Source organism: Tachyglossus aculeatus, unplaced genomic scaffold (genome assembly GCF_015852505.1).
Source record: "Tachyglossus aculeatus isolate mTacAcu1 unplaced genomic scaffold, mTacAcu1.pri scaffold_221_arrow_ctg1, whole genome shotgun sequence".
Taxonomy (NCBI): domain Eukaryota; kingdom Metazoa; phylum Chordata; class Mammalia; order Monotremata; family Tachyglossidae; genus Tachyglossus; species Tachyglossus aculeatus.
In genome coordinates, this window is record NW_024044937.1 from 100,405 (window position 1) to 126,889 (window position 26,485).

Here is a 26,485-nt window from a genome sequence, read left to right on the forward strand (position 1 = left end):
AGCACTGTACTAAGCGCTTGGGAAGTACAAGTTGGCGACATATAGAGACAGTCCCTACCCAACAGTGGGCTCGCAGTCTAGAAGGGGGAGGCAGAGAACAAAACCAAACACACTAACAAAATAAAATAAATAGAATAGATATGTACAAGTAAAATAAATAGAGTAATAAATATGTACAAACATATATACAGGTTAGCCAATGCTAACCTTCTCACTGTGCTTCGATCTCGCCTAGCCCTCCCTAGCCCACATCCTGCTTCTGGCCTGGAATGCCCTTCCTCCTCATATCTGAAAGAGACTGTGAGCCCACTGTTGGGTAGGGACTGTCTCTATATGTTGCCAAACTGTACTTCCCAAGCGCTTAATACAGTGCTCTGCACACAGTAAGCGCTCAATAAATACGATTGACGAATTACTCACCCTACTACCTTCAAGGCCTTACAGGAGGCCTTCCTCGAGCAAGTCTTCCTTTCTCCTTCTCCCACTTCCTTCTATGTCACCCTGACTTGTTCCCTTCACTCATCCCCCGCTCCCAGCCCCACAGTACCTATGTACGTATTTGTAATTTATTTATTTACATTAATGTCCGTCTCCCCGTCTAGGCTGTAGCTAGCTGTGGGCAGGGAATGTCTGTTTATTGTATTGTGCTCTCCCAAGCGCTTAGTCCAATGCTCTGCATATAGAAAGTGCTCGATAAATACAACTGGCTGACTCTAAGAGGGGTGGTTTCTCCCGGTTCAGAATTGCGGGGCCTCAGGGGAAAATCTTGTGGCTTCAATTGGCCACAGGACCAGAGAGAAGCAGCTTCATGGTCTGCTTCACAGAGAAGCAGCGTGGCTCAGTGGAAAGAGCACGGCCTTTGGAGTCAGAGGTCATGGGTTCGAATCCCTGATCCGCCACATCTGCTGTGTGACCGTGGGCAAGTCACTTAACTTCTCTGAGCCTCAGTTACCTCATCTGTAAAATGGGGATGAAGACTGTGAGCCCCCTGTGGGACAACCTGGTCACCCTGTAACCTCCCCAGCCCTTAGAACAGTGCTTTGCTCATAGTAAGCGCTTAATAAATTCCATCATTATTATTATTATTATTATAGAGGGGAGAGAGTCATAAAAGGCCCCTCCCTGTCTCCAGTCCTTCCCATAGCCCTATGCCTCCTCAGTATGTCTCTGCACACCCCTCTCTTCTGGCTTATACATTCTTTAAAAGAAGACTTTTGGGCCACGGCGTTTGTCACAAGCCTCTTTCTTCTGCAACTCTGCCCACGATAACACTCGGGAAATCTGCTGGTCTGCGGAGACCTTTTTCAGGAGCCGAAGATATAAATCTGGTCACCGTCACCCTGGTGAGATGGGCCAGAATGATATCACTTTTTTTTCCAGTGATTAGTTGTCCCTTCCCGCCAAAGAACACATCTCAATCTTGGGAAGAGTCAGGCCAACAATTTAAAGTGACATTTCTCTCCCAGAATCATTTTGGCGACGGGGCAGTTCAGCGTAAGGAAAGTAAAACCAGGTGCTGCTAAGTCCCGTGTTTAAGGGCCCCCAAAACCAACCAACCAATCGACGGTACTTACTGAGTGCTTATGGAGTGCAGAGCACTGTACTGAGCGCTTGGGAGAGTACAATACGTGTTGATTGGCGTGTTCCCTGCCCACAAGGAGCTTACAAAGAGACAGAAGCATTGGGAGCCCTGTTCCCGGTCCCTAGCCTGAAGAAGGACCCGAGGAAATGAAATGGGGAAATGTCACCCATTTCCTTGGAAAGCTCTGCGAGTGCAAGGCTGCGTGGTTGTGTTTCTTTGCACTGTATCTGGTACTGTGAAGAAGGAAAATATATGTTAGTTTTCTAACCAAATATATGTCAAATATATGACAAATATATGTCAAATATGTCAAATATATGACAAATATATATGTCAAATATATAACCAAATATATGTCAGTTTTCTAACCAACCAAATATATGTCAAATATTTGTCAAATATATGACAAATATATGTCAAATATGACAAATATGACAAATATATGACAAATATGTATGTCAAATATATAACCAAATATATGTCAGTTTTCTAACCAACCGGTCCTATCATTTTTTTCACCACTGTCATTAATATTGAAAAATACAGGAGCATGCTTCCAGCCATGAGTAGTTTACAGAATTTTTCTGTTCAAATTTTATTTTATTACTACAGTTTTTTGCCACAGAAGAAGGTGCTAAAGCAGTCTAGTCCCAAATATTCTAGACTGTGAGCCCACTGTTGGGTAGGGACGGTCTCTATATGTTGCCATATTGTACTTCCCAAGTGCTTAGTACAGTGCTCTGCACCCAATCAAGTCCTTCCATCCTTCTCCCCAGCAGGTATTTTTGCACCAGAGCAAAACCCAAAGAGTGAAGTCTTGGGGAAGAGAAGTAGGGACCGTCTCTAGATGTTGCCAACTTGGACTTCCCAAGCGCTTATTACAGTAAGCGCTCAGTAAATATGACTGAAGGAATGTAGGAATCAAGTCCTTCCATCCTTCTCCCCAGCAGGTATTTTTGCACCAGAGCAGAACCCAAAGAGTGGAGTCTCGGGGAAGAGAAGTAGGGACCGTCTCTACATGTTACCGACTTGGACTTCCCAAGCGCTTATTACAGTAAGCGCTCAGTAAATACGACTGAATGACAGAATCAAGTCCTTCCATCCTTCTCCCCAGCAGATATTTTTGCACCAGAGCAGAACCCTAAGAGTGGAGTCTCGGGGAAGAGAAGTAGGGACTGTCTCTAGATTTTGCCGACTTGGACTTCCCAAGTGCTTAGTACAGTGTCCTGCACACAGTAAGCGCTCAATAAATACGACTAAATGAATGAAGGAATCAAGTCCGTCCATCCTTCTCCCCAGCAGGTATTTTTGCACCAGAGCAGAACCCAAAGAGTGGAGTCTCGGGGAAGAGAAGTAAGGACCGTCTCTAGATGTTGCCGACTTGGACTTCCCAAGTGCTTAGTACAGTGTCCTGCACACAGTAAGCGCTCAATAAATACGACTAAATGAATGAAGGAATCAAGTCCGTCCATCCTTCTCCCCAGCAGGTATTTTTGCACCAGATCAGAACCCAAAGAGTGGAGTCTCGGGGAAGAGAAGTAGGGACCGTCTCTAGATGTTGCCGACTTGGACTCCCCATGTGCTTATTACAGTAAGCGCTCAATAAATACGACTGAATGAATGAAGGAATCAAGTCCTTCCAGCCTTCTCCCCAGCAGATATTTTTGCACCAGAGCAGAACCCAAAGAGTGGAGTCTCGGGGAAGAGAAGTAGGGACCGGCTCTAGATGTTGCCGACTTGGACTCCCCAAGCGCTTATTACAGTAAGCGCTCAATAAATACGACTGAATGAATGAAGGAATCAAGTCCTTCCATCCTTCTCCCCAGCAGGTATTTTTGCACCAGAGCAGAACCCAAAGAGTGGAGTCTCGGGGAAGAGAAGTAGGGACCAGCTCTAGATGTTGCCGACTTGGACTCCCCAAGCGCTTATTACAGTAAGCGCTCAGTAAATACGACTGAATGAATGAAGGAATCAAGTCCTTCCATCCTTCTCCCCAGCAGGTATTTTTGCACCAGAGCAGAACCCAAAGAGTGGAGTCTCGGGGAAGAGAAGTAGGGACCGTCTCTAGATGTTGCCGACTTGGACTTCCCAAGTGCTTAGTACAGTAAGCGCTCAATAAATACGACTGAATGAATGGAAGAGAAGTGGACGGAGATGTCACCCCCCGCCCGCCTCGAGAAGCCCTCCCTCTACCAGGCGGCCGCTCACCCACTGCCAGCTGCGGAAGGGTGCATCCAAGACGCTCCGCGATTGGGTTCAGGTCCTTCAGCTTGCTTTGCTGTCTGCGGCCTTCCTCGCTCACAATTTTTTCCTTCAGCCACTGGTAACACTGGGGACGGGAACATTTACAAGTTAGGGGGTTGCCGAAGCGATTGCAAATTGAAGCTAAAAGACGAATCAGTCAATTGTATTCATTCATTCATTCAAATGTATTTATTGAGCACTTACTGTGTGCAGAGCACTGTACTAAGCGCTTGGAAAGAACAATTCAGCAACAGAGAGGGACAATCCCTACCCACCACTGTAGACGGCACTGCCATTCTCCCTGTCTCACAAGCCTTAACCCGGACTCATCTCTCTCACTCAACCCACATATAAAATGGGTCTGCAAAGCACCGTTGTTACCAGAAACAGTGTGGCTCAATGGAAAGAGCCCGGGCTTGGGAGTCAGAGGTTGTGGGTTCAAATCCCGGCTCTCCCAATTGTAAGCTGTGTGACTTTGAGCACGTTACTTAACTTCTCTGTGCCTCAGTTACCTCATCTGTAAAACGGGGATGAAGACTGTGAGTCCCACGTGGGACAATCTGATCACCTTGTATCCTCCCCAGCGCTTAGAACAGTGCCTTGCACATAGTAAGTGATTAAATTCCATTATTATGAGAAGCAGCGTGGCTCAGTGGAAAGAGCGTGGGCTTGGGAGCCGGAGGTCATGGGTTCTAATCCTGCCTCCGCCACTTGTCAGCTGTGTGACTTTGGGCAAGTCACTTTACTTCTCTGTGCCTCAGTTACCTTATCTGTAAAATGGGGATTGATACTGGGAGCCCCCCGTGGGACAACCTGATCACCTTGTAACCTCTCCAGTGCTTAGAACACTGCTTTGCACATAGTAAGCACTTAATAAATGCCATTATTATTATTATTATTAAGTCCATGTCTCCCCACTCAAGAACCTTCAGCGATTTTCCATCCACCTCCACATTTATTCATTCACTCATTCATTCATTCAATCGTATTTATTGAGCGCTTACTGTGTGCAGAGCACTGTACTAAGCACTTGGGAGGTACAATTTGGCAACATATAGAGATGGTCCCTACCCAACAGCGGGCTCACAGTCTAGAAGGGGGAGACAGAGAACAAAACCGAACATATAAACCAAATAAAATAAATAGAATAAATATGTGCAAGTAAAATAAATAAATAAATATGTACAAACATATATACATATATACAGGTGCTGTGGGGAGGGGAAGGAGGTAAGGCGGGGGGGATGGGGAGAGGAAGGAGGGGGCTCAGTGTGGGAAGGCCTCCTGGAGGAGGTGAGCTCTCAGTAGGGCTTTGAAGGGCTCTTCATCAAAGAGAAACTCCTTACCACTGGCTCTAAAGCACTCAATCACCGTGCCTATTCCTATCTTAATTTGCTGATTTCCCATAATATCCCAGTTCCCAAACTTCACTCCCACGCATACTGCGTGCAGAGCACTGTACTAGAGAAGCAGCGTGGCTCAGTGGAAAGAGCACAGGCTTTGGAGTCAGAGGTCATGGGTTCGAATCCTGGCTCCGCCACATGTCTGCTGTGTGACCTTGGGCAAGTCACTTCACTTCTCTGAGCCTCAGTTGCCTCATCTGTAAAATGGGGATTAAGACTGTGAGCCCCACGTGGGACAACCTGATCACCTTAGACTGTGAGCCCACTGTTGGGTAGGGACTGTCTCTATATGTTACCAATTTGTACTTCCCAAGCGCTTAGTACAGTGCTCTGCACATAGTAAGCGCTCAATAAATACGATTGATGATGATGATGATGATCACCTTGTATCCCCCTCAGCGCTTAGAACAGTGCTTTGCACATAGTAAGCGCTTAACAAATGCCATTATTATTATTATTATTATTATTATTATGACACACTTGGGAAAGTACAACAGAATTAGCAAACACACTCCCTGCCCATAATGCTAGTGAAAGCCCTTGGGAAGTATCTGGAATTCTAGACGATCTTCTGACTTTGTTGACATTAATCCCCAAAGATTAACAGCGTGGCTCAGTGGAAAGAGCCCGGGCTTGGGAGTCAGAGGTCATGGGTTCTAGTCCCGCCTCTGCCATTTGTTAGCTGTGTGACTTTGGGCAAGTCACTTCACTTCTCTGTGCCTCGGTTACCTCATCTGTAAAATGGGGATTAAGACTGTGAACCCCACATGGGACAACCTGATTGCCTTGTATCCCCCCAGCGCTTAGAACAGTGCCTGGCACATAGTAAGTGCTTAATAAATACCATCATTTATTATTATTATTATTGGGTAGGGGCAAAGCACTCCAGTGCCAGTATTAATCGGTCATTTTTGGTACATATCTATTCTATTTATTTTACATGTCTATTCTATTTATTTACATATCTATTCTATTTATTTTATTTTGTTAATATGTTTTGTTTTGTCTTCTGTCTCCCCCTTCTAGACTGTGAGACCACTGTTGGGTAGGGACTGTCTCTATATGTTGCCAACTTGTACTTCCCAAGTGCTTAGTACAGTGCTCTGCACACAGTAAGCGCTCAGTAAATACGATTGATTGATTGATTGATTGATTGATTTTGATTCAGAAGAGACTAACTTTGGAGGGTGGTCATTGTCAAAAACTAATCAGGTACAGATTTGGCATTTTGAAAATCCTGCCTTCTTTTATGGGTCAGGTTCAGGTCTCAGAGAGGAGGAGCTGCTATTTCTCCTTAAGGGTCGACTTAAGTAAGCCCACTGTTGGGTAGGGACCGTCTCTATATGTTGCCAACTTGTACTTCCCAAGCGCTTAGTACAGTGCTCTGCACACAGTAAGCGCTCAATAAATACGATTGATTGATTGATTCTCTTTCACTTCTATTCTGGATAGAAATGGAAGGCTTGGGGCTACGTTCTGCTGGGAAAAGTTAGAAATGGGATGGTAAATTTCCTCCTGTCTTTAGGTTCCCTTCCGACTCTGCCTCAGGTGAGAGCGGTTTCCATCCCAGGCCCCTGGAGGCCTCCCACTTCAGCCCATTTTCCCAAACACTAGGCTGATGGAATTTCAGCACTCCCGATAATAATTACGGTCCTCTGCTAAGCACTGGGGGAGAAACAAGTTAATTGGGTTAGACATAGTCCCTGTCTCATGTGGGCTTCACAGTCTAGAGGAGAGAGGGAACAGGTATTGCCAAAGAAACTGAGGAACAGAGAAGCGAAGAGACTTGCCCAAAGTCACACAGCAGGAACATGGCAGAGCTGGGATAGAACCCAGGTCCTCTGATCAATCAATCAATCAATCATATTTATTGAGCGCTTACTGTGTGCAGAGCACTGTACTAAGCGCTTGGGAAGTACAAGTTGGCAACATATAGAGACAGTCCCTACCCAACAGTGGGCTCACGGTCTGAAAGGGGGAGACAGAGAACGAAACCAAACATACTAACAAAATAAAATAAATAGAATAGATATGTACAAGTAAAATAAACAAATAATTAAATAGAGTAATAAATATGTACAAACATATATACATATATACAGATGCTGTGGGGAAGGGAAGGAGGTAAGATGATCCCAGGCCTGTGCCCTTTCGTCAATCAATCAATCAATCGTATTTATTGAGCGCTTACTGTGTGCAGAGCACTGTACTGAGCGCTTGGGAAGTACAAGTTGGCAACATATTTCATCACACTGCTCCTAGGGAACTGTTCTTTATGGAGCTGAAATGTATTTTAGTGAAGTTGGCTAAGGGCTACAAACCAGAAGTGAACACCTTCCCTCACTTGTTCTGTTGATTCCATTTATAACTCAACAGGCGCTGGTGGCCTTTCCATCTTCAACCACAGACCTCATAGTCAGGCTTATACCCAGCACTACCACCCCAACATTTCAAAAGTGAACACTTGTATTTTAGGATTTTTTTCCCCAAAGAGAAACATGATCAAAGAATTTCGTGTGGCAACTGTATTAGCTGATTCTGGGTAATTTGGAGAGTTGGAGAGAGAGAGAGAGAGAGAGAGAGGCGGGGCTCCTTGTAAACCGAGGACTGTGTTCAGAATGTCTGAGTCTTCTGGGAATCCTCACCTCTGATCTGTGGGAACGTTTTCTACTAAATTTTTCTGAATTCTGGGATTGTAATTTCTCACTTTGTTGATGACATATTCCTGTCTCCACACTTTGTGAGCTCCTTGTGAGGCAAGGAAAAAAAACGTTTTTTTAAATACAACACTGCCTAGCACGTAGTAAATTGCTCCTTGAGTGGGGATCAGGTCGACCAAATCTACTCTACATTATTATACAAGAGAAGGAGCATGGCCTGTCACATCATTCATTCATTCATCCATTCAGTCGTATTTATTGAGCACTTACTGTGTGCATAGCACTGTACTAACTGCTTGGGCAGTATGAGTCGGCAGCATATAGAGACGGTCCCTACCCAACAATGCTGGTTGTGTGACCTCGGCCAAGTCACTTAACTTCTTGATGCCTTAGTTTCCTCATCTTCTAGACTGTGAGCCCGTTGTTGGGTAGGGACCGTCTCTATATGTTGCCAACTTGTACCTCCCAAGCGCTTAGTACAGTGCTCTGCGCACAGTAAGCGCTCAATAAATACGACTGAATCTGTAAAATGAGGATACAATACCCATTCTTTCTCCTATTTAGACTGTGAGTCCCACACGGGACAGCAACGTGAATAGCTTGGATCTATCCCTGAGCTTTGTACAGTGCTTGACACGTAGTAAGTGCTTATGCAAATGCCACAGTTATTATTGTGACTCTCCCAAGTGCTTAGTAAAGTGCTCTGAACATAGTAAGTGCTCAATAATTGTTTGATAATAAGTGCTTAATAGATTGTAAGCTCATTGTGGGTAGAGATCGTGTCTACAACTCTGTTTTACTGTACTCTTCCAAGCACTTAGTACAGGACTCTCAATACAGTGAGTGTTCAATAAATACCATTGATGATGATAATGATGATGATGGTAAATATCATGATCACCCAGTCACTCATAAAAAACATTCCCAGCTGCCTAAGCAGGCCCTTTTTAGTATGGAAAGGGAAATCTCAGTGTCTTCCAATAGGTGAGAGAGTAATCTCTTGATAAGAATCTTCTTGAGGGGAGGTGGGCAGGGGTATTGTATTTCCCATTTTCCCCACCTTTGAGTGACTTTCCCTAGCTTTCCTGCTGAGTTCAAAATAATAATAATAGTGATAATTATTATTATGGCACTTGTTAAGCATTTGCCATGTGGAACTTGATAATCAATCAATCAATCAATCAATCATATTTATTGAGTGCTTACTGTGTGCAGAGCACTGTACTAAGCGCTTGGGAAGTCCAAGTTGGCAAAATATAGAGACAGTCCCTACCCAACAGTGGGCTCACAGTCTAAAAGGGGGAGACAGAGAACAAAACCAAACATACTAACAAAATAAAATAGAATAGAGTAATAAATATGTACAAACATATATACATATATACAGGTGATGGGGAGAAGGAGAGGAAAAAAGGGGCTCATGTGGGAAGGCCTACTGGAGGAGGTGAGCCCACTGTTGGGTAGGGACCGTATCAATATGTTGCCAACTTGTGCTTCCCAAGCGTCCAGTACAGTGCTCTGCACACAGTAAGCGCTCAACAAATACGACTGAATGAATGAATGAATAAGGTGAGCTCTCAGTAGGGCTTTGAAGGGGGAGGGGTGAAGACTGGAAGCCCCCCGTGAGATAAGCATTTACTATGGTGTCGAGCCCTGTTCTAAACACCGGAGTAGATACAAGTTAATCGGGTTGGACGCAGTCCCTGTCCCATTTGGGCCTCACACTTTTAATCCCCATTTTCCAGATGAGGTAACTGAGGCCCAGAGAAGTTAAGCGACTTGGCCAAGGTCACACAGCAGACTTGTGGTGGAGCCAGGATTAGAAGTCAGGTCCTTCTGATTCCCAGGCCTATGCTCTATCCACTAAGCCACGCTGCTTCTCAAACAAATGGCAGGGTGATGATGATGATGATGGCATTTGTAAAGCACTTACTATGTGCGAAGCACTGTTCTAAGCGCTGGGGGTTACAAGGTGATCAGGTTGTCCCACGTGGGGCTCACAGTCTTCATCCCCATTTTCCAGATGAGGGAACTGAGGCCCAGAGAAGTGAAGTGACTTGCCCGAAGTCACACAGCTGACAAGTGGCGGAGCCGGGATTAGAACCCATGACCGCTGACTCCCAAGCCCAGGCTCTTTCCACTGAGCCACACTGCTTCTCTTGGAAAGGAAGTTTCTCTAATCACGGTTGCCTCATTATTGACAGTGGAGGATAGGTTTCCCCCCTTCTAGACTGTAAACTCGGTGTGTGTAGGGATTGTCTCTCCTTATTGCTGAGCTGTACTTTCCAAGCGCTTAGTACAGTGCTCTGCACGCAGTAAGCGTGCAATAAATACGATTGAATGAATGAACGAATAAGTAGACCATACGGGGAGCAACCTTGGCGTTATTAGCATCCCTCTCCTACCAACTGAGGTAACCGGCCAGCCGGCCCATTTGGTAGCTTCGTTAGGCCAGGTCGTCACTGGGATGGTCCCGAACTCTTTAAGCCATACTCAGCGCTTAGAACAGTGCTTTGCACATAGTAAGCGCTTACCAAATGCCATTATTATTATTATTTCATAAAGGCTTGGCTCTTATTACTCTATTTATTTATTTATTTTACTTGTACATATCTATTCTATTTATTTTATTAGTATGTTTGGTTTTGTTCTCTGTCTCCCCCTTCTAGACTGTGAGCCCACTGTTGGGTAGGGACCGTCTCTATATGTTGCCAGTTTGTACTTCCCAAGTGCTTAGTACAGTGCTCGGCACACAGTAAGCGCTCAATAAATATGATTGATTGATTGATTGTTGGTCTTAACAGCTTTGGTCCACGCTCGGAAGTACATCTTCCGATTTGGGTTCAGCTCTCTGACTCGATAACTTTTCTCGAAACAGCTTTCCCAGATATGCATATGTCGCCTCCAAAGCCACTCCAGAAGGTGGTCATTTTTGCAATCGTGAAATTCTGCTTGCCCCACAGAGAAACTCTAAACAGATTTATTTTAAGGCCAGTTGCCTTTCAGCTGTTGAGTCGCTCTTAATGTTTATTGCCAAGACAGCTTCGGCAGATACCAAATCTGCTTCATAAAAGCCACAAGAGAAGAATTTCCCAAGCAGTTTGTGGGTTGGTCTCAGTTCATTCATTCATTCATTCATTCATTCATTCAATCGTATTTATTGAGCGCTTACTCTTTGCAGAGCACTGTACTAAGCGCTTGGAAAGTGCAATTCAGCAACAGATACAGACAGTCCCTACCCAACCACGGAGTTAATAATAATAATAATGATGATGGCATTTATTAAGTGCTTACTATGTGCAAATCACTGTTCTAAATGCTGGGGAGGTTACAAGGTTGCCTTAAAGCATTGCTTTCCTGCCCCCTGATTAGATCATAAGCTAAGGGCAGGGATCATGTCTACCGATTCTACTGTACTCTCCCAAATACTAATGATGGTATTTGTTAAACACTTACTATGTGCCAAGCACTGTTCTAAGCGCTGGGGTAGATACAAGGTAATCAGGTTGTCCCACGTGGGGCTCACAGTCTTAATCCCCATTTTACACATGAGGTAACTGAGGCATAGACAAGTGAAGTGTGACTTTACCACACGGCAGACAAGTGGCAGAGCGGGGATTCGAACCCACAACCTCTAACTCCCAAGCCCGTGCTCTTTCCACTAAGCCACGCTGCTTGTCGTACAGCGCTCTGTACCAGTAAGCACTCAATAAATACCATTGATATATTGACTTTTGAATGATTACACTCTTTCTCCCACTCCCTCTCCTCCTCCCTGCTCCTCTCTTCTCTTTTCCGTCTCTATATGTTGCCGACTTGTACTTCCCAAGCGCTTAGTACAGAGCTCTGCATAGTAAGCGCTCAATAAATACGATTGATTGATTGTACGTATTACTCTATTTTATTTGTACATATTTATCCTATTTTGTTAATATGTTTGGTTTAGTTGTCTGTCTCCCCCTTCTAGACTGTGAGCCCGCTGTTGGGTAGGGACCGTCTCTATATGTTGCTGACTTGTACTTCCCAAGCGCTTAGTACAGTGCTCTGCACACAGTAAGCGCTCAATAAATACGATTGATTGATTGATTGATTTTCCTGTTCCTCCACCTATCCCCTACCTTCCCCCTCTCCTTTCTCCTTTCCTTTCCATCTCCCTCTCCCAGAACTGTTTTCCAGACATGGAGTGGCTCCAGAATAGTTTTTTGAGGCCTATTAACCTGTTCTCCTCTTCTCTGAAACAACATTTCATAGAAAGCAGTGACTTTAATAGAGCCTGGCCTAGTGGAAATAGCATGAGCCTAGGAGACAGAGGACCTTGGTTCTAATCCTGGTTCTACCACATAATAATATTGATAATAATAATGCTACCACATAATAATATTGGTAATAATAATGACATTTGTTAAGCACTTACTATGTGGAAAGCACTGTTCTAAGCGCTGGGGAGAATATAAGGCGATCAAGTTGTCCCACGTGGGGCTCACAGTCTTAATCCCCATTTTACAGAAGAGGTAACTGAGGCCCAGAGAAGTTAAGTGACTTGCCCATAGTCACACAGCTGACAAGCGGCGGAGCTGGGATTCGAACCCATGACCTCTGACTCCCAAGCCCGTGCTCTTTCCACTGAGCCACGCTGCTTCTCTGATAATAATAATGCTATTTGTTGAGCAATTACTACGTGCCAGGCACTGTACTAAGCGCTGGGGAGGATATTAACAAACCCAGTTGGATCCAGATCCTGTCCCATGTGGGGCTCACAGTCTTAATCTCCCTTTTACAGATGAGGTAACTGAGGCATAGAGAAGTGAAATCATCATCAATCGTATTTATTGAGCGCTTACTGTGTGCAGAGCACTGTACTAAGCGCTTGGGAAGTACAAGTTGGCAACATATAGAGACGGTCCCTACCCAGCAGTGAAACCATCATCATCATCATCAATCGTATTTATTGAGCGCTTACTATGTGCAGAGCACTGTACTAAGCGCTTGGGAAGTACAAGTTGGCAACATATAGAGACGGTCCCTACCCAGCAGTGAAACCATCATCATCATCATCAGTCGTATTTATTGAGCGCTTACTGTGTGCAGAGCACTGTACTAATCGCTTGGGAAGTACAAATTGGCAACATATAGAGACAGTCCCTACCCAACAGTGGGCTCACAGTCTAGAAGGGGGAGACAGAGAACAAAACCAAACATACTAACAAAATAAAATAAAATAAATAGAATATGTATTTAATAGAATATTTAAATGACTTTCCCAAGGTCACCCAGCAGACAAGTGGCGGAGCTGGGATTAGAACCCATGACCTTTCGACTCAAGGCCCGTGCTCTGCCCACCATGCCAACCTTGGGCAAGTTACTATAGCTTCTCTGGGCCTCAGTTTCCTCATCTGTAAACTGAAATTCAATATACGTTCTCCCTCCTGCTTAGAATGTGAGCCCCACGTGGGACAGGGGCTGCGTCCAACCTGATTATCTTGTTTCTATCCCAGCACTTAGTACAATGTTCGGCATATTGTTGTCTTATGCCGCCGGGTCGTCTCTGATCCATAGCGATGCCATGGACGCAGCTCTTCCAGAATGCCCCCTCTCCATCTGAAATCGTTCTGGAAGTGGATTCATAGAGTTTTCTTCGCCAAAATGCGGAAGTCGGGTACCGTTGCCTCCTTCCGTGCAGTAAACTTGAGTCTCCACCCTCGACTCTCTCCCGCGCTGCTGCTGCCCAGCACGGGTGAGTTTTGACTTGTAGCCGGTGGCCTCCCACTCGCCTAGCCACTGCCCGAGCTAGGAATGGGATGGGTAATCAATCAATCAATCAATCAGTCGTATTTATTGAGCGCTTACTGTGTGCAGAGCACTGTACTAAGCGCTTGGGAAGGACAAGTTGGCAACATATAGAGACGGTCCCTACCCAACAGCGGGCTCACAGTCTAAAAGGGGGTGACAGAGAACAAACTTGACTCTCCCTCCCATAGTCGAGATTGGTAGAGAACTGGAAACTCTCCAGGTGTGACCCTGAGTGGGAAGTTTGGCATATAGGAGCCACTTAATGCTTATAATAATAATAATAATAATAATATATTAATTATACCAATATTAATACAACAGTAATATATTAATTATACCAATATTAATACAATAGTAGTAATAATGTTATGGAGCCTAGACCAGGATTGAGGGCTTTAAGCCCTGTTTCACTGAAAACAAACTGTGTGACCTCAGTTTTCTCACCAGAAAAATGGGGATAAAAATATCTCTCCCTCCCTCTCACAGATATTGTGAGAAGCAACAGACACAAGTTTCCCCCTGTGGACTGTAAGGTCGTTGTGGGCAGGGAACCTCTCTCCCCCTCCTCCCTCTCCCCATCCCCCCCGCCTTACCTCCTTCCCCTTCCCCCAGCACCTGTATATATGTATATACGTTTCTACGTATTTATTACTCTATTTATTTATTTTATTTGTACTTATTTATTCTATTTTATTTTGTTAATATGTTTTGTTTTGTTGTCTGTCTCCCCGTTCTAGACTGTGAGCCCGCTGTTGGGTAGGGACCGTCTCTATATGCTGCCATCTTCCCAAGCGCTTAGTACAGTGCTCTGCACACAGTAAGCGCTCAATAAATACGATTGATTGATTGCAGCGTGGCTCAGTGGGAAGAGCCCGGGCTTGGGAATCAGATGTCATGGGTTCTAATCCCGGCTCCGCCACTTGTCAGCTGTGTGACCTTGGACAAGTCACTTCACTTCTCTGGGCCTCAGTTCCCTCATCTGGAAAATGGGGATGAAGACTGTGAGCCCCACGTGGGACAACCTGATCACCTTGTTTCCTCCCCAGCGCTTAGAACAGTGCTTTGCACATAGTAAGCGCTTAACAAATGCCATTATTATTATTATTATTATTATTATTATTGATTGATTGATTGAGCCTGCTGTTGGGTAGGGACCGTCTCAATATGTTGCCAACTTGCACTTCCCAAGCGCTTAGTACAGTGCTCGGCACGCAGTAAGTGCTCAATAAATACGACGAAGGAATGAATGAACTCGGTTGTATTGTACTCTCCCAAGTGTTTTGTACAATGCTCTGCATACAGGAAGTGCTCAATAAATACCAATGATTGATAGATTGATTGATTGATTAAGAGGATTGGCTCGCTTCAGAAAAGAGGTGCTTAATAAATGCAAGGAATTCTCCCTAACTCTCCCCGGGACCCTACACATCAGAGAAGCAGCGTGGCTCAGTGGAAAGAGCCCGGGCTTTGGAGTCAGAGGTCATGGGTTCGAATCCCAGCTCCACCAATTGTCAGCTGTGTGACTTTGGGCAAGTCACTTGACTTCTCTGGGCCTCAGTTCCCTCATCTGTAAAATGGGGATGAAGACTGTGAGCCCCATGTGGGACAACCTGATCGCCTTGTAACCTCCCCAGCGCTTAGAACAGCACTTTGCACATAGTAAGCGCTTAATACCCACGTGGGACAACCTGATCGCCTTGTAACCTCCCCAGCGCTTAGAACAGCGCTTTGCACATAGTAAGCACTTAATAAATGACATTATTATTATTATTATATGGACTTCGATCAGAAGAGGTTTCTTCACTTAGCTGTTTCATTTGGCCGTTTGTTTCCCTTCCCGGTTCTATTTATGCATCTTTCAAAGCAATCCAAAACTTTTCAGAAGAGAACTCCCGCTTTCGACTGCTGGGATCATGATTTTTGAGGGGATGCCAAACCCAAACAGCCGGCATCTTTGAAGTTTTGGGAAATGATTTGAAAACAATTGCCTCGTGCTCTGCGGAGGCTTTTGTTCATTTGGAGGATCCAGAATGAACAACCTGATGAAGGAAGTTTTCCAAGTAGCCAGGAAAGGGAATGGGTATCTTGAATGGGTTCCGATTGAAGGAAGCTCATCATTGCCATGACTCCCCTGATTGAATCGCTGCAGATGATGATTTGCATCGTTCCCTTGGTAATTTATTATTGACGGAGGTGGGAGTTCAGTCTCGTTACTGCTCTTTTTTCCAGTTGCATTTCTTAAATTTTGGTTATCTCAGGTGTGTGGTGTCAGCTCAGTGGAAAGAGCACAGGCTTGGGAGTCAGAGGTCATGGGTTCTAATCCCGGCTCCGCCGCTTCTCAGCCGTGTGACTTCGGGCAAGTCACTTCACTTCTCTGTGCCTCAGTTCCCTCATCTGTCAAATGGGGATTAAGACTGTGAGCTCCATGTGGGACAACCTGATCACCTTGTATGCACCCCAGTGCTTAGAACAGTGCTTCACACGTAGTAAGCGCTTAACAAATGCCATTATTATTATTATTATTATTAGCTGCATCTTTGTGAGGCTTAAAGGGAGTAGTGTGGTCTGGAGGAAAGAGCACGGGTCTGAAGTCAGAGGACCTCGGTTCTAATCCCTGCTCTGCCACTTGCCTGTTGTGTGACTTTGGAGAAGTCACTTCAATCAATCAATCAATCAATCGTATTTATTGAGCGCTTACTGTGTGCAGAGCACTGTACTAAGCGCTTGGGATGTACAAGTTGGCAACATATAGAGACAGTCCCTACCCAACGGTGGGCTCACAGTCTAGAAGTCAGTCACTTCACTTCTTTGTGCCTCAGTTTCCTCATCATTAAAATAGGAATTCAATAATAATAATCGTGGTATTTGTTCAGCCCTTACTACATGCCAGACACTGTACTAAGCACTGGGGTGGATACAATCAATCATATTTATTGAGCGCTTACTGTGTGCAGAGCACTGTACTAAGCGCTTGGGAAGTACAAGTTGGCAACATATAGAGACAGTCCCTACCCAGCGATGGGCTCACAGTCTAGAAGTCAGTCACTTCACTTCTTTGTGCCTCAGTTTCCTCATCATTAAAATAGGAATTCAGTAATAATAATCGTGGTATTTGTTCAGCGCTTACTACATGCCAGACACTGTACTAAGCACTGGGGTGGATACAATCAATCAATCATATTTATTGAGCACTTACTGTGTGCAGAGCACTGTACTAAGCGCTTGGGAAGTACAAGTTGGCAACATATAGAGACAGTCCCTACCCAACAGTGGGCTCACAGTCTAGAAGCAAATCGGTTGTACATAGTCCCTGTCCCATGAGGGGCTCACAGTCTTAATCCCCATTTTGCAGATGAGGGAACTGAGGCCCAGAGAAGTGAAGTGACTTGTCCAAGGTCACACAGCAGACAAGGGGCAGAGCCGGGACTAGAACCCAAGACCTTCTGATTCCCAGGCTGGTGCTCTATCCACTACACCACACTGCTTCTCTACCTGTACCCCTCCTCCTAGGACTGTGAGTCCCATGTGGGACTCCCTTCAAAGCCCTACTGAGAGCTCACCTCTTCCAGGATGCCTTCCCAGACTGAGCCCCCTCCTTCTTCTCCCCCTCCCGACCTCCCCGCCCTACCTCTTTCCCCTCCCCTCAGCACCTGTATATATGTTTGTACAGATTTATTACTCTATTTATTTTACTTGTACATATTTACTATTCTATTTATTTTGTCAATGATGTGCATCTAGCTTTACTTCTATTTATTCTGATGACATGACACCCGTCCACATGTTTTGTTTTGTTGTCCATCTCCCCCTTCTAGACTGTGAGCCCGTTGTTGGGTAGGGACCGCCTCTATATGTTGCCAACTTGGACTTCCCAAGCGCTTAGTGCAGTGCTCTGCACACAGTAAGCGCTCAATAAATACGATTGAATAAATGAATGAATGATAGGGAAGCAGTGTGGCTCAGTGGAAAGAGCCCGGGCTTTGGAGTCAGAGGTCATGGGTTCAAATCCTGGCTCCGCCAATTGTCAGCTGGGTGACTTTGGACAAGTCACTTTACTTCTCTGTGCCTCAGTCACCTCATCTGTAAAATGGGGATTAAGGCTGTGAGCCCCCCATGGGACAACCTGATCACCTTGTAACCTCCCCAGCCCTTAGAACAAGGATTTGCACATAGTAAGCACTTAATAAATGCAATTATTATTATTATAGGGACTGAGTCTGATCTGATTGTTTTGTATCTATTCCAGTACTTAGCACAAAGCTTGGCACACAATAGGTGCTTAACAAATACCATTATTTTTAAAAAAAGATACAAGCCTTCCCATCAAGTTTATAGGGAAGCACTGTGTGTAGAGCTGAGATCATAAACCTTGCTCATTTGAGTGTGATTTTTCCTTTAGGCTCAATCTGAGGTGAAAGCTCCTCGATGGAGTTTGAGAAAATACCTTTAGCGACGCTCTGGAGTTTTCAGGCACCCCGTTTCCATATTTCCCTGAGATGATCCCACAGGCAAGAGGAGACCATGTCATTGCTCCAACTCCTAAAGGGGAGAAAAAATAGAATTCTAACAAGTCACAGTTGATGAAGAGCATTTAGGGTTGTCAGTTGGGTTGTCAGTTTAGAAACCCAGAAACCTCACACAGTAATTCGTTTTCACTGTGAAGAAATTAAGATAGCATTTCAAAAGTGATTTTGAGCCTTAAAAAACAGGCTTTCCTGCCCCTTCTGGAAACTTCCCTAGAAGTCCCCACTGGAACCCACAGATGTCTTATATAGCTAGAGGGCAAACTGCTCCAACTATGTAACTTTATGAAGAGAGTGTTTCTCCAGTATCCTGCTTCTATTAATCTGTGTTTATCAACAAAGGCAGCATGGTCAGGTGGAAAGAGCACGGAATTGGTAATTAGATGACCTGGATTCTATTCCCAGCTCCACCACTGGCCTGCTGTGTGACCTTGGTCAAGTCTTTTATCCTCTCAGGGCCTCAGCTCCATTATCTGTAAAATGGGGAGAAGATCCCTGCTCTCCCTACATCTTAGACTGTTAGCCCTGTGTGGGGCAGGTAGCATATCTGGCCTGATTATCATGTATCCACCCCACTGCTGAGTAAAGTGTTTAACCTAGTGAGCACTTAAATACACCAAAAACAAGAATGATAACCAGGAAAGAACAGTGTCCGGCACTTAGAACAGTGCTCGGCACTTAGAACGGTGCTTGGCACATAGTAAGCTCTTAACAAATACCATAAAATAAAAGTAAGAAGTTTTCAGGATACAGCTCAGATTTGTGTCACCTAAATGAGCTCTTCATTCACAGTTTCCTTATGGATGGAGTCTGGATGCAGTTTCCCAACAGGAATGACAACTGAGCCTCCATCCTGAGAAATAATAGTAATAATAATTGATAATAATCGAGGTGTTCGTTAAGCACTTACTATGTACCAGGACTGTACTAAACGCTGGAAAAGATACAAGGCAATTTGGTTGGACACAGTCCCTGCCCCACACTGGGCTCACAGTTTTCATCCCCAGTTACAGATGAGGCCCGGAGAAGTGAAGTGATTTGCCCAAGGTCGCACAGCAGACAAGTGGCAGAGCCAGGATTAGAACCCATGACCTTCTGACTCTCAGGCCCGAGCTCTATCCACTTTGCGATACTGCTGTCCTGAGAAAGATATCCCAAACCCAGGATATTTTTCTGAAGAATATTTCAAAGAAAGTCCAATGCCAGCCACATGGCAATCACAATCGGCCTTACAGCAACAAACCCTAATCAATCAATCGATCAATTAATCATTGGTATTTATTGAGGGCTTACTAAGTGCTTGGGAGGATACAACAGAGTTGGTAGCCATGTTTCCTGCTTACAAAGAGCTTATGGTTGAGGGGGAGCCAGGCATTAAAATAAATTCTGGAAAAATGCTGAGGGGCTGAGGGTGAGGAGAATAGAGATCCAATTGCATAGGTGACACAGAGGAGTCAGGGAAATGAGGGCTTAATAGGGGAGGACTTTTTGGAGGAGGTGTAATTTTAGTTTGTAGTCTGTCAGCTAGCAAGGGGCTTGGAGTTTCAGGCCAGAGAGAGGATGAAGACAAGGGGTTGGCAGTGAAATGGAAGAGCTAGAGGTTCAGTTGATTGGTGTTAGAAGAGTGAAAAGAGTGGGCAGGGTTGTATTAGGAGATCACTGAGGTAAGGTAGGAAGGGGAGAGTTGATTGCATGCTTTAAAGTCGTTCATAAGGAATTTCTGTTCAATCAAGCCTATTCTCTGAATCTGATGATTATTACAATGTCCTAAAGCTGGAACAAACCTGCTCCAGCCCTCTGCCTCCAGGCTGGGGAAAAGATAAAATATCTATCCTGGGCAATTTGTTGTCTATTCGTCCTTACTATCGATTCAAGTGAAACCTTGGCAAAATAGTTTGGCCTTCAAGGAGCCCGTCATTAGAATGACAAAAAAAAAAAAGACCTCAGTTCAAGTGAAATTGTTTCAGATACAGCTTTCTTGTTTGCTTGTTTGGGTTTTTTTTTACAATTTTCCTGTAACTAGGGGGTGACGGCCATTTTTAGGGGAGGGTAAAGCCCGCCTCTTGGTTGATGAACAGTTTCTTGTTCACAAGCTTGGAAGAGAAATTTCCTGTAACCAGGGGGTGACAGCCATTTTTAGGGGAGGGTAAAGCCCCCCTTTTAGTTGATGAACAGTTCCTTGTTCACAAGCTTGGAAGAGAAATTTCCTGTGACTAGGGGGTGACAGCCATTTTTAGGGGAGGGTAAAGCCCCCCTTTTAGTTGATGAACAGTTCCTTGTTCACAAGCTTGGAAGAGAAATTGTCCAAGGAGGATTTAGGAGCGAGAGAGAAGAGGTTAGAGGAAACATGGTGAAAACGAAACAATTTTTTCAAGGATTTTGGCTTGCTGGAATCAGGTGGAGAGATTGAGTGCTTGAATTGATCGACACCTTATAGCTGATCCACTTCGTACAGTGGTCTGCATCCAGTAAGTGCTCAGTAAATGGCATTACTGATTGATCCCTTTCCCTCATCCTCCCCGTAGCCTGGAACTCTCGCCCCCTCCACATATTCCAGACCACCACTCTCCGCCTTCAAAGCATTATTAAGATCACATCTTCTCCAATAGGCCTTGCCCGATTAAGCTTTCTATTCCCCGGCTCACTCTCCTTCTGTGTTACTTATGCACCTGGATTTGTAACCTTTGAACATTTGATACTCACCCTACCCACAACCCCACAGCACTTATGTACCTATCCATAAATTCTATATAAAAATACTTATTCATATTAATTCATACTAATCCAGGCATTATTATTACGCTTATTATGAGCAGGGAACATGCCTGCCAATTCTGTTGCATTGTACTCTCCCCAGCACTTAGTACAGTGCTCTGCACATAGTAAGTTCTCAATAAATACCATCGATTTATTTATTTATTTATTTATTTATTCATTTATTTATTTATTTTACTTGTACATTTCTATTCTATTTATTTTATTTTGTTAGTACGTTTGGTTTTGTTCTCTGTCTCCCCCTTTTAGACTGTGAGCCCACTGTTGGGTAGGGACTGTCTCTATATGTTGCCAATTTGTACTTCCCAAGCGCTTAGTACAGTGCTCTGTGCATAGTTAGCGCTCAGTAAATACGATTGATGATGATGATGATCGATTGATTGGTACCATACAACTTTGTTTTATGACCTCAGATTGTTCAGTAGGCTTCACCTGCGGTTAGTGAGATTAGTATATCAACCATTTGTATTTATTGAGTGCTTTCTGTATGCAGAGCACTATATTAAGCGCTTGGGAGAGTACATTAAAATAGAATTAGCAGACACGTTCCCTGCCCACAACGGAACTCATTTGCTTTAACCGGAGTCATAACTTTCAGTAGTCGCAACGTCTTTAGAAACTGCCCTTTCCTCCCCTTCCAATCTGTTACCACGCTGATCTAAGAACAGTCTTATTGTATCTCATCTACTGTATCAGCCTCTTTGCTGACCTCCTTGCCTTCAGCCTCTTCCCTCTCCAATCCATGCTTCATTCTGCTGCCCAGATTGTTTTCTTTTTAATTGTTCTTTGCACACCACCTCACTTCTCAAGAACCTCCAGTGGCCACCCGTCCGTCTCCACCCCAAACAGAAACTCCTGTTTTAAGGCACTTGATCAACTCGCCCCCACCCACTTCACTACCCTGATCATCTACTACAACCAACCAACCGCTTTGCTACACTAATTCCGACTTTCTTACCGTGCCTTAATCTGGTCTGTTACCAATGACACTCCCTTCCCCTTCCTTCTGAGAGCCTTCCACTCATTCTATCATCAAAGCTCTACTAAAATCGTATCTCCTTCAGGAAGTCGTCCCTAGCTTATCTCTCAACCCACCCTATTCTCCCTCCCTTCTGCATCTCTAACTGATTGATTGACCTAAAAATCTCTCATCTCCCCACCCTATTTTCCCTCCCTTCAGCATCATCTATGCACATGGGAAGCAGAATGGCCTGATAGAGTTCAGCCTGAGAGTCAGAAAGACTTAGGTTCTGATCCCAGCTCTACCACTTGTCTGCTTGTGACCTAGGGCAAGTCACTTCATTTGTTTGTGCCTCAGTTACCTCATTTGTAAAGTGGGGCTTAAGACTGTGAGCCCCCTGTGGGAAATGGACTGTGTCCAACTTAATTTGTATCTACCTACCGCAGCAGTTAGCACAGTACCTGACACACAGTAAGCATTTAAAAAATACTTTAAAAAAGTCCACACCCTCTAACTACTTTGCTACTCACCTCAACACCACTCCCCCCACCCCCTAACAACACTTATGTAAATATCCTTATACTATGCCGTCCCCCCATTTGTAATTTATTTTCATATTTATCTCTGCCCCCCAGACTGTAACCTTCCTGAGGGCAAGGAACATGCCAACCTACTCTATTGTTCTCTCCCAAGTGCTCAGTATCGCGCTCCGCACACAGTACTCATTCAATAAATAATACCACTGAGTAGTTGAGTGAATGGTTTATAGCTTCGCCTAGGGACTTCTTATTCCTTTTACAGATTTCTTTGGATCATTTGGCATTTAAGATCCTGGGCTTTGTGACAGAGAACAAAATCCTTCTTGGTTCATTTCAAATTTACCGTTCCCTTGACTGGAAACGTAACAGGCAGATAACATTTATACACATTACCGATTTTGTGGTACAATTCTGGTAACTGGACCTCCACTTTCTCTCTTTGGAACAGGTGATACTCGGCTTGCTCACACACCGGTGGGATCATGTTGAACTGTCTGGCTACAGAATAGGCCTCCTACAGAGAGATCCAGAGGACGGAATCGATCAGAAACGTTTGCAGCTGAGCATCCCATTCAAACTCAAAATACTGTCAAGTTGGGGCATGTAGTGAACTCCCTCAGAGATGACAAATGATAGGCCAGTGAGGGCTTCCCTTTGCCTTCAGAATCCCCGGTAAAGAAGGAATCCTTCTCTTCTAACTGCCTTTGCCATGTTTTGTTCCATTTACCATGCTAAGAAAGCCAAAATGTCTGAAAGCTGCCTTGGAAAACAGTTTGAGACATTCTATTGGAGACACAAAACTTTGTTATCACCTCCTTGCTTCTCCTAGTAACACCCAGATATTTTCAGAAATAAAGACAGCATCTTAAACTCTACTAATGATGTGTATATATATCTATAATTCTATTTATTTTGATGGTATTGACACCCGTCTACTTGTTTTGTTTTGCTGTCTGTCTCCCCCTTCTAGACTGTGAGCCCGTTGTTGGGTAGGGACCGTCTCTATATGTTGCTGAATTGTACTTTCCAGCGCTTAGTACAGTGCTCTGCACACAGTAAGCGCTCAATAAATATGATTGATTGATTGATTGACTGAACTCTAATTTCAGCTGATAAATAGATCTATCTAAATTCTGACCAACGTGATGCAATCTGGTCTACTCTGCTATACTGTTCCGGCTGCATGTGAAGAAAGAGAGAAGCAGTGTGGCTAAGTGGAAAGAGCGTGGGCTTGGGAGTCAGAGGTCATGGGTTCGAATCCCGGCTCCACAACTTGTCAGTTGGGCGACCTTGGGCAAGCCACTTAACTTCTCTGTGCCTCAGTTACCTCATCTGTAAAATGGGGATTAAGACTGTTAGCCCCACATGGAACAACCTGATCACCTTGTATCCCCCAAGCACTTAGAACGGTGCTTTGCACATAGTAAGTGCTTACCAAATACCATTATTATTATTATTATTATTATTATTATTATTATTATTATTATTCCTAATTCTCTATTGATTTCTCAGTGATGATCCCTGAAATTTATATCACATTGCTCTTTTTTATTTGCTAGGAAAGGGGCAACCATCTGTATGTCCATTGACCACTAATTAATTAATTACGGTACTTGTCAGGGCTTACTATGTGCCAAGCATTGCATTAACCATTCCATTCTCCCCTTTCACGATGTGATCCTTGTGGGCCAGGGACACATCTCAAAAATTTAATATTTAAAATATTAGTAAATATATAACGTTAGCATTAATATTAACTATCCTCTTGCCTGTCCCCCATGCTTAGTACTGTGCTGGGCCCCTCAGTCGGCATTTAACAAGTGCAATTAATAATAGTGGTCATGGTATTTATTAAATGCCTACTGAATGCACTGCGTTGTATAAAGCATAAGAGGGAACACTTAAATATGATGAAGTTTTAATAGTGGAAAAGAAATAAAACAGTGCCGGTGCTCAGCACAGTGCTTGGCACATAGTAAGCACTTAAAAAATACCATAATTATCATTATAATAATAATAATGATCCATAAAAGCCTGCCTTTACCCTTTCCTAGTTGTTGAAGCCTCTATCCGGATTATGTACTGCAAACTCTCTGGGCAGCCAGCTGTTATATTTTACTCTCCCAAGCTCTTAGTACAGTGCTCTGCACACAGTAAGCACTCAATGAATCTGATTGATTGATTGATTGATTGATTGACAGTGAAAGAACACAGCCTCCCTGGAGTGACAGTCATAGCAGCCCACTTTCTCCAGCTCTTGGAAGAGAAACCGGATCAATTCCTGGGTCTCCCATGTCTAAAGCCAAGGCCAACAGTGAGATCGGTTGATTCGCTCTGTGCTTGGAGTGAGTTCAGAGGTCATATTTCCAACTAGCTCCTGCAGGACATGCCCTGAGAGGTTATTTTGGCTGGGAGATTTCAGATTCTGCTAGCTAATTGAGTGTGCCTCTAGATTTTGAGGGTTGGGTTCTTTCCTTTTTCTCCATCTCAGCTAGGCCTGTGGTCTAGGCCAAAAACCACTATCCTCTGTGTTACATAGTTTGATTAAGGGATGACTGGATGTGAACTAGGGCCAAACTAGAGTTGCGACTGAGTATCCAGGCAGCGGGAACTATTGAGAAAAATAAAGGAATTGAAATAAAAACCGTGGATCCGTGACTCACAACATCTCCAAGATCTGCCCTTTCCTCTCCATCCAAACCGCTACCTTGCTGGTTCAATCTCTCATCCCATCCCAACTGGATTACTGCATCAGCCTCCTCTCTGATCTCCCATCCTCCTGTCTCTCCCCCGCTTCACTCTATACTTCACTCTGCTGCCCGGATAATCTTTGTACAGAAACGCTCTGGGCATGTCACTCCCCTCCTCAAAAATCTCCAGTGGTTGCCTATCAACATTCGCATGAAGCAGAAACTCCTCACTCTCAGCTTCAAAGCTCTCCATCACCTCGCCCCCTCCTATCTCACCTCCCTTCTCTCCTTCTACAGCCCAGCACGCATCCTCCGCTCCTCTGCCGCTAACCTCCTCACTGTGCTTCATTCTCGCCTGTCCCGTGGTTGACCCCCGGCCCATGTCCTTCCTCTGGCCTGGAATGCCCTCCCTCCGCACATCCCCCAAACTAGCTCTCTTCCTCCCTTCAAAACCCTACTGAGAGCTCACCTCCTCCAGGAAGCCTTCCCTGACTGAGCCCCCCCTTTCCTCTGCTCCTCATCCCCTCCCCATCGCCCCCCTCCATCCCTCTGCTCTTCCCCCCTCCCCCTATCACTTGTGCATATTTGTACACATCTACTTATTTTATAAATGATGTGTACATAACTACAATTCCATTTATTCTGATGGTATTGACACCTGTCTACTTGTTTTGTTTTGTTGTCTGTCTCCCCCTTCTAGACTGTGAGCCCCGCTGTTGGGTAAGGACCGTCTCTATATGTTGGCGATTTGTACTTCCCAAGCGCTTAGTACAGTGCTCCGCACACAGTAAGCGCTCAATAGATATGATTGAATGAATGAATGAGTGAATGACTGGATCCATGCCCTTTGGGCATCGGAATTCACCCCACCCTCAGCCCCACCCGATTATATACATACCCATAAATGTATTTATATTAATGTCTGTCTCCCCCTCTAGATTGGAAGAGAACACGTCTTCTAGACTGTGAGCCCGTTGTTGGGTAGGCATCGTCTCTATGTGTCTCCAACTTGTACTTCCCAAGCGCTTAGTACAGTGCTCTGCACACAGTAAGTGCTCAATAAATATGATTGCCTCATTGTACTCTCCCAAGTGCTTGGTACAGTGCTCTGCACACGGCAAGCACTTAACAAATACCACCAATCGAGTGGCCGATTGACTGGCTTCTATATTATTTTATCTTGATTTTCTAAACCGGTTTCTCAACCGGTGTTACGTTCATATAATGGATGCTTTACTATGTCATTTGCCAACGGCCCAGCGATATTACTACCAGGTTATGTTTTAGGATTTAGGTAAGATACAGCTTTTCTTGCTAA

At 44.5% G+C, this 26,485-nt stretch overlaps 1 protein-coding gene across 1 annotated transcript in view; it reads right to left on the reverse strand.

The window, feature by feature from the left end:
- The window catches only part of LOC119923699 (voltage-gated potassium channel subunit beta-1-like), a gene marked incomplete at its 5' end in the record, with an annotated part of 49,028 nt that overhangs the window by 17,101 nt on the left and 5,442 nt on the right, over positions 1-26,485 (reverse strand). The window contains 3 exons of the mRNA XM_038742999.1: positions 3,791-3,911; positions 18,124-18,218; positions 22,871-22,991. Coding sequence (XP_038598927.1) covers positions 3,791-3,911; positions 18,124-18,218; positions 22,871-22,991 — 337 coding nt within the window. The remainder of the gene's footprint in view (positions 1-3,790; positions 3,912-18,123; positions 18,219-22,870; positions 22,992-26,485) is intronic.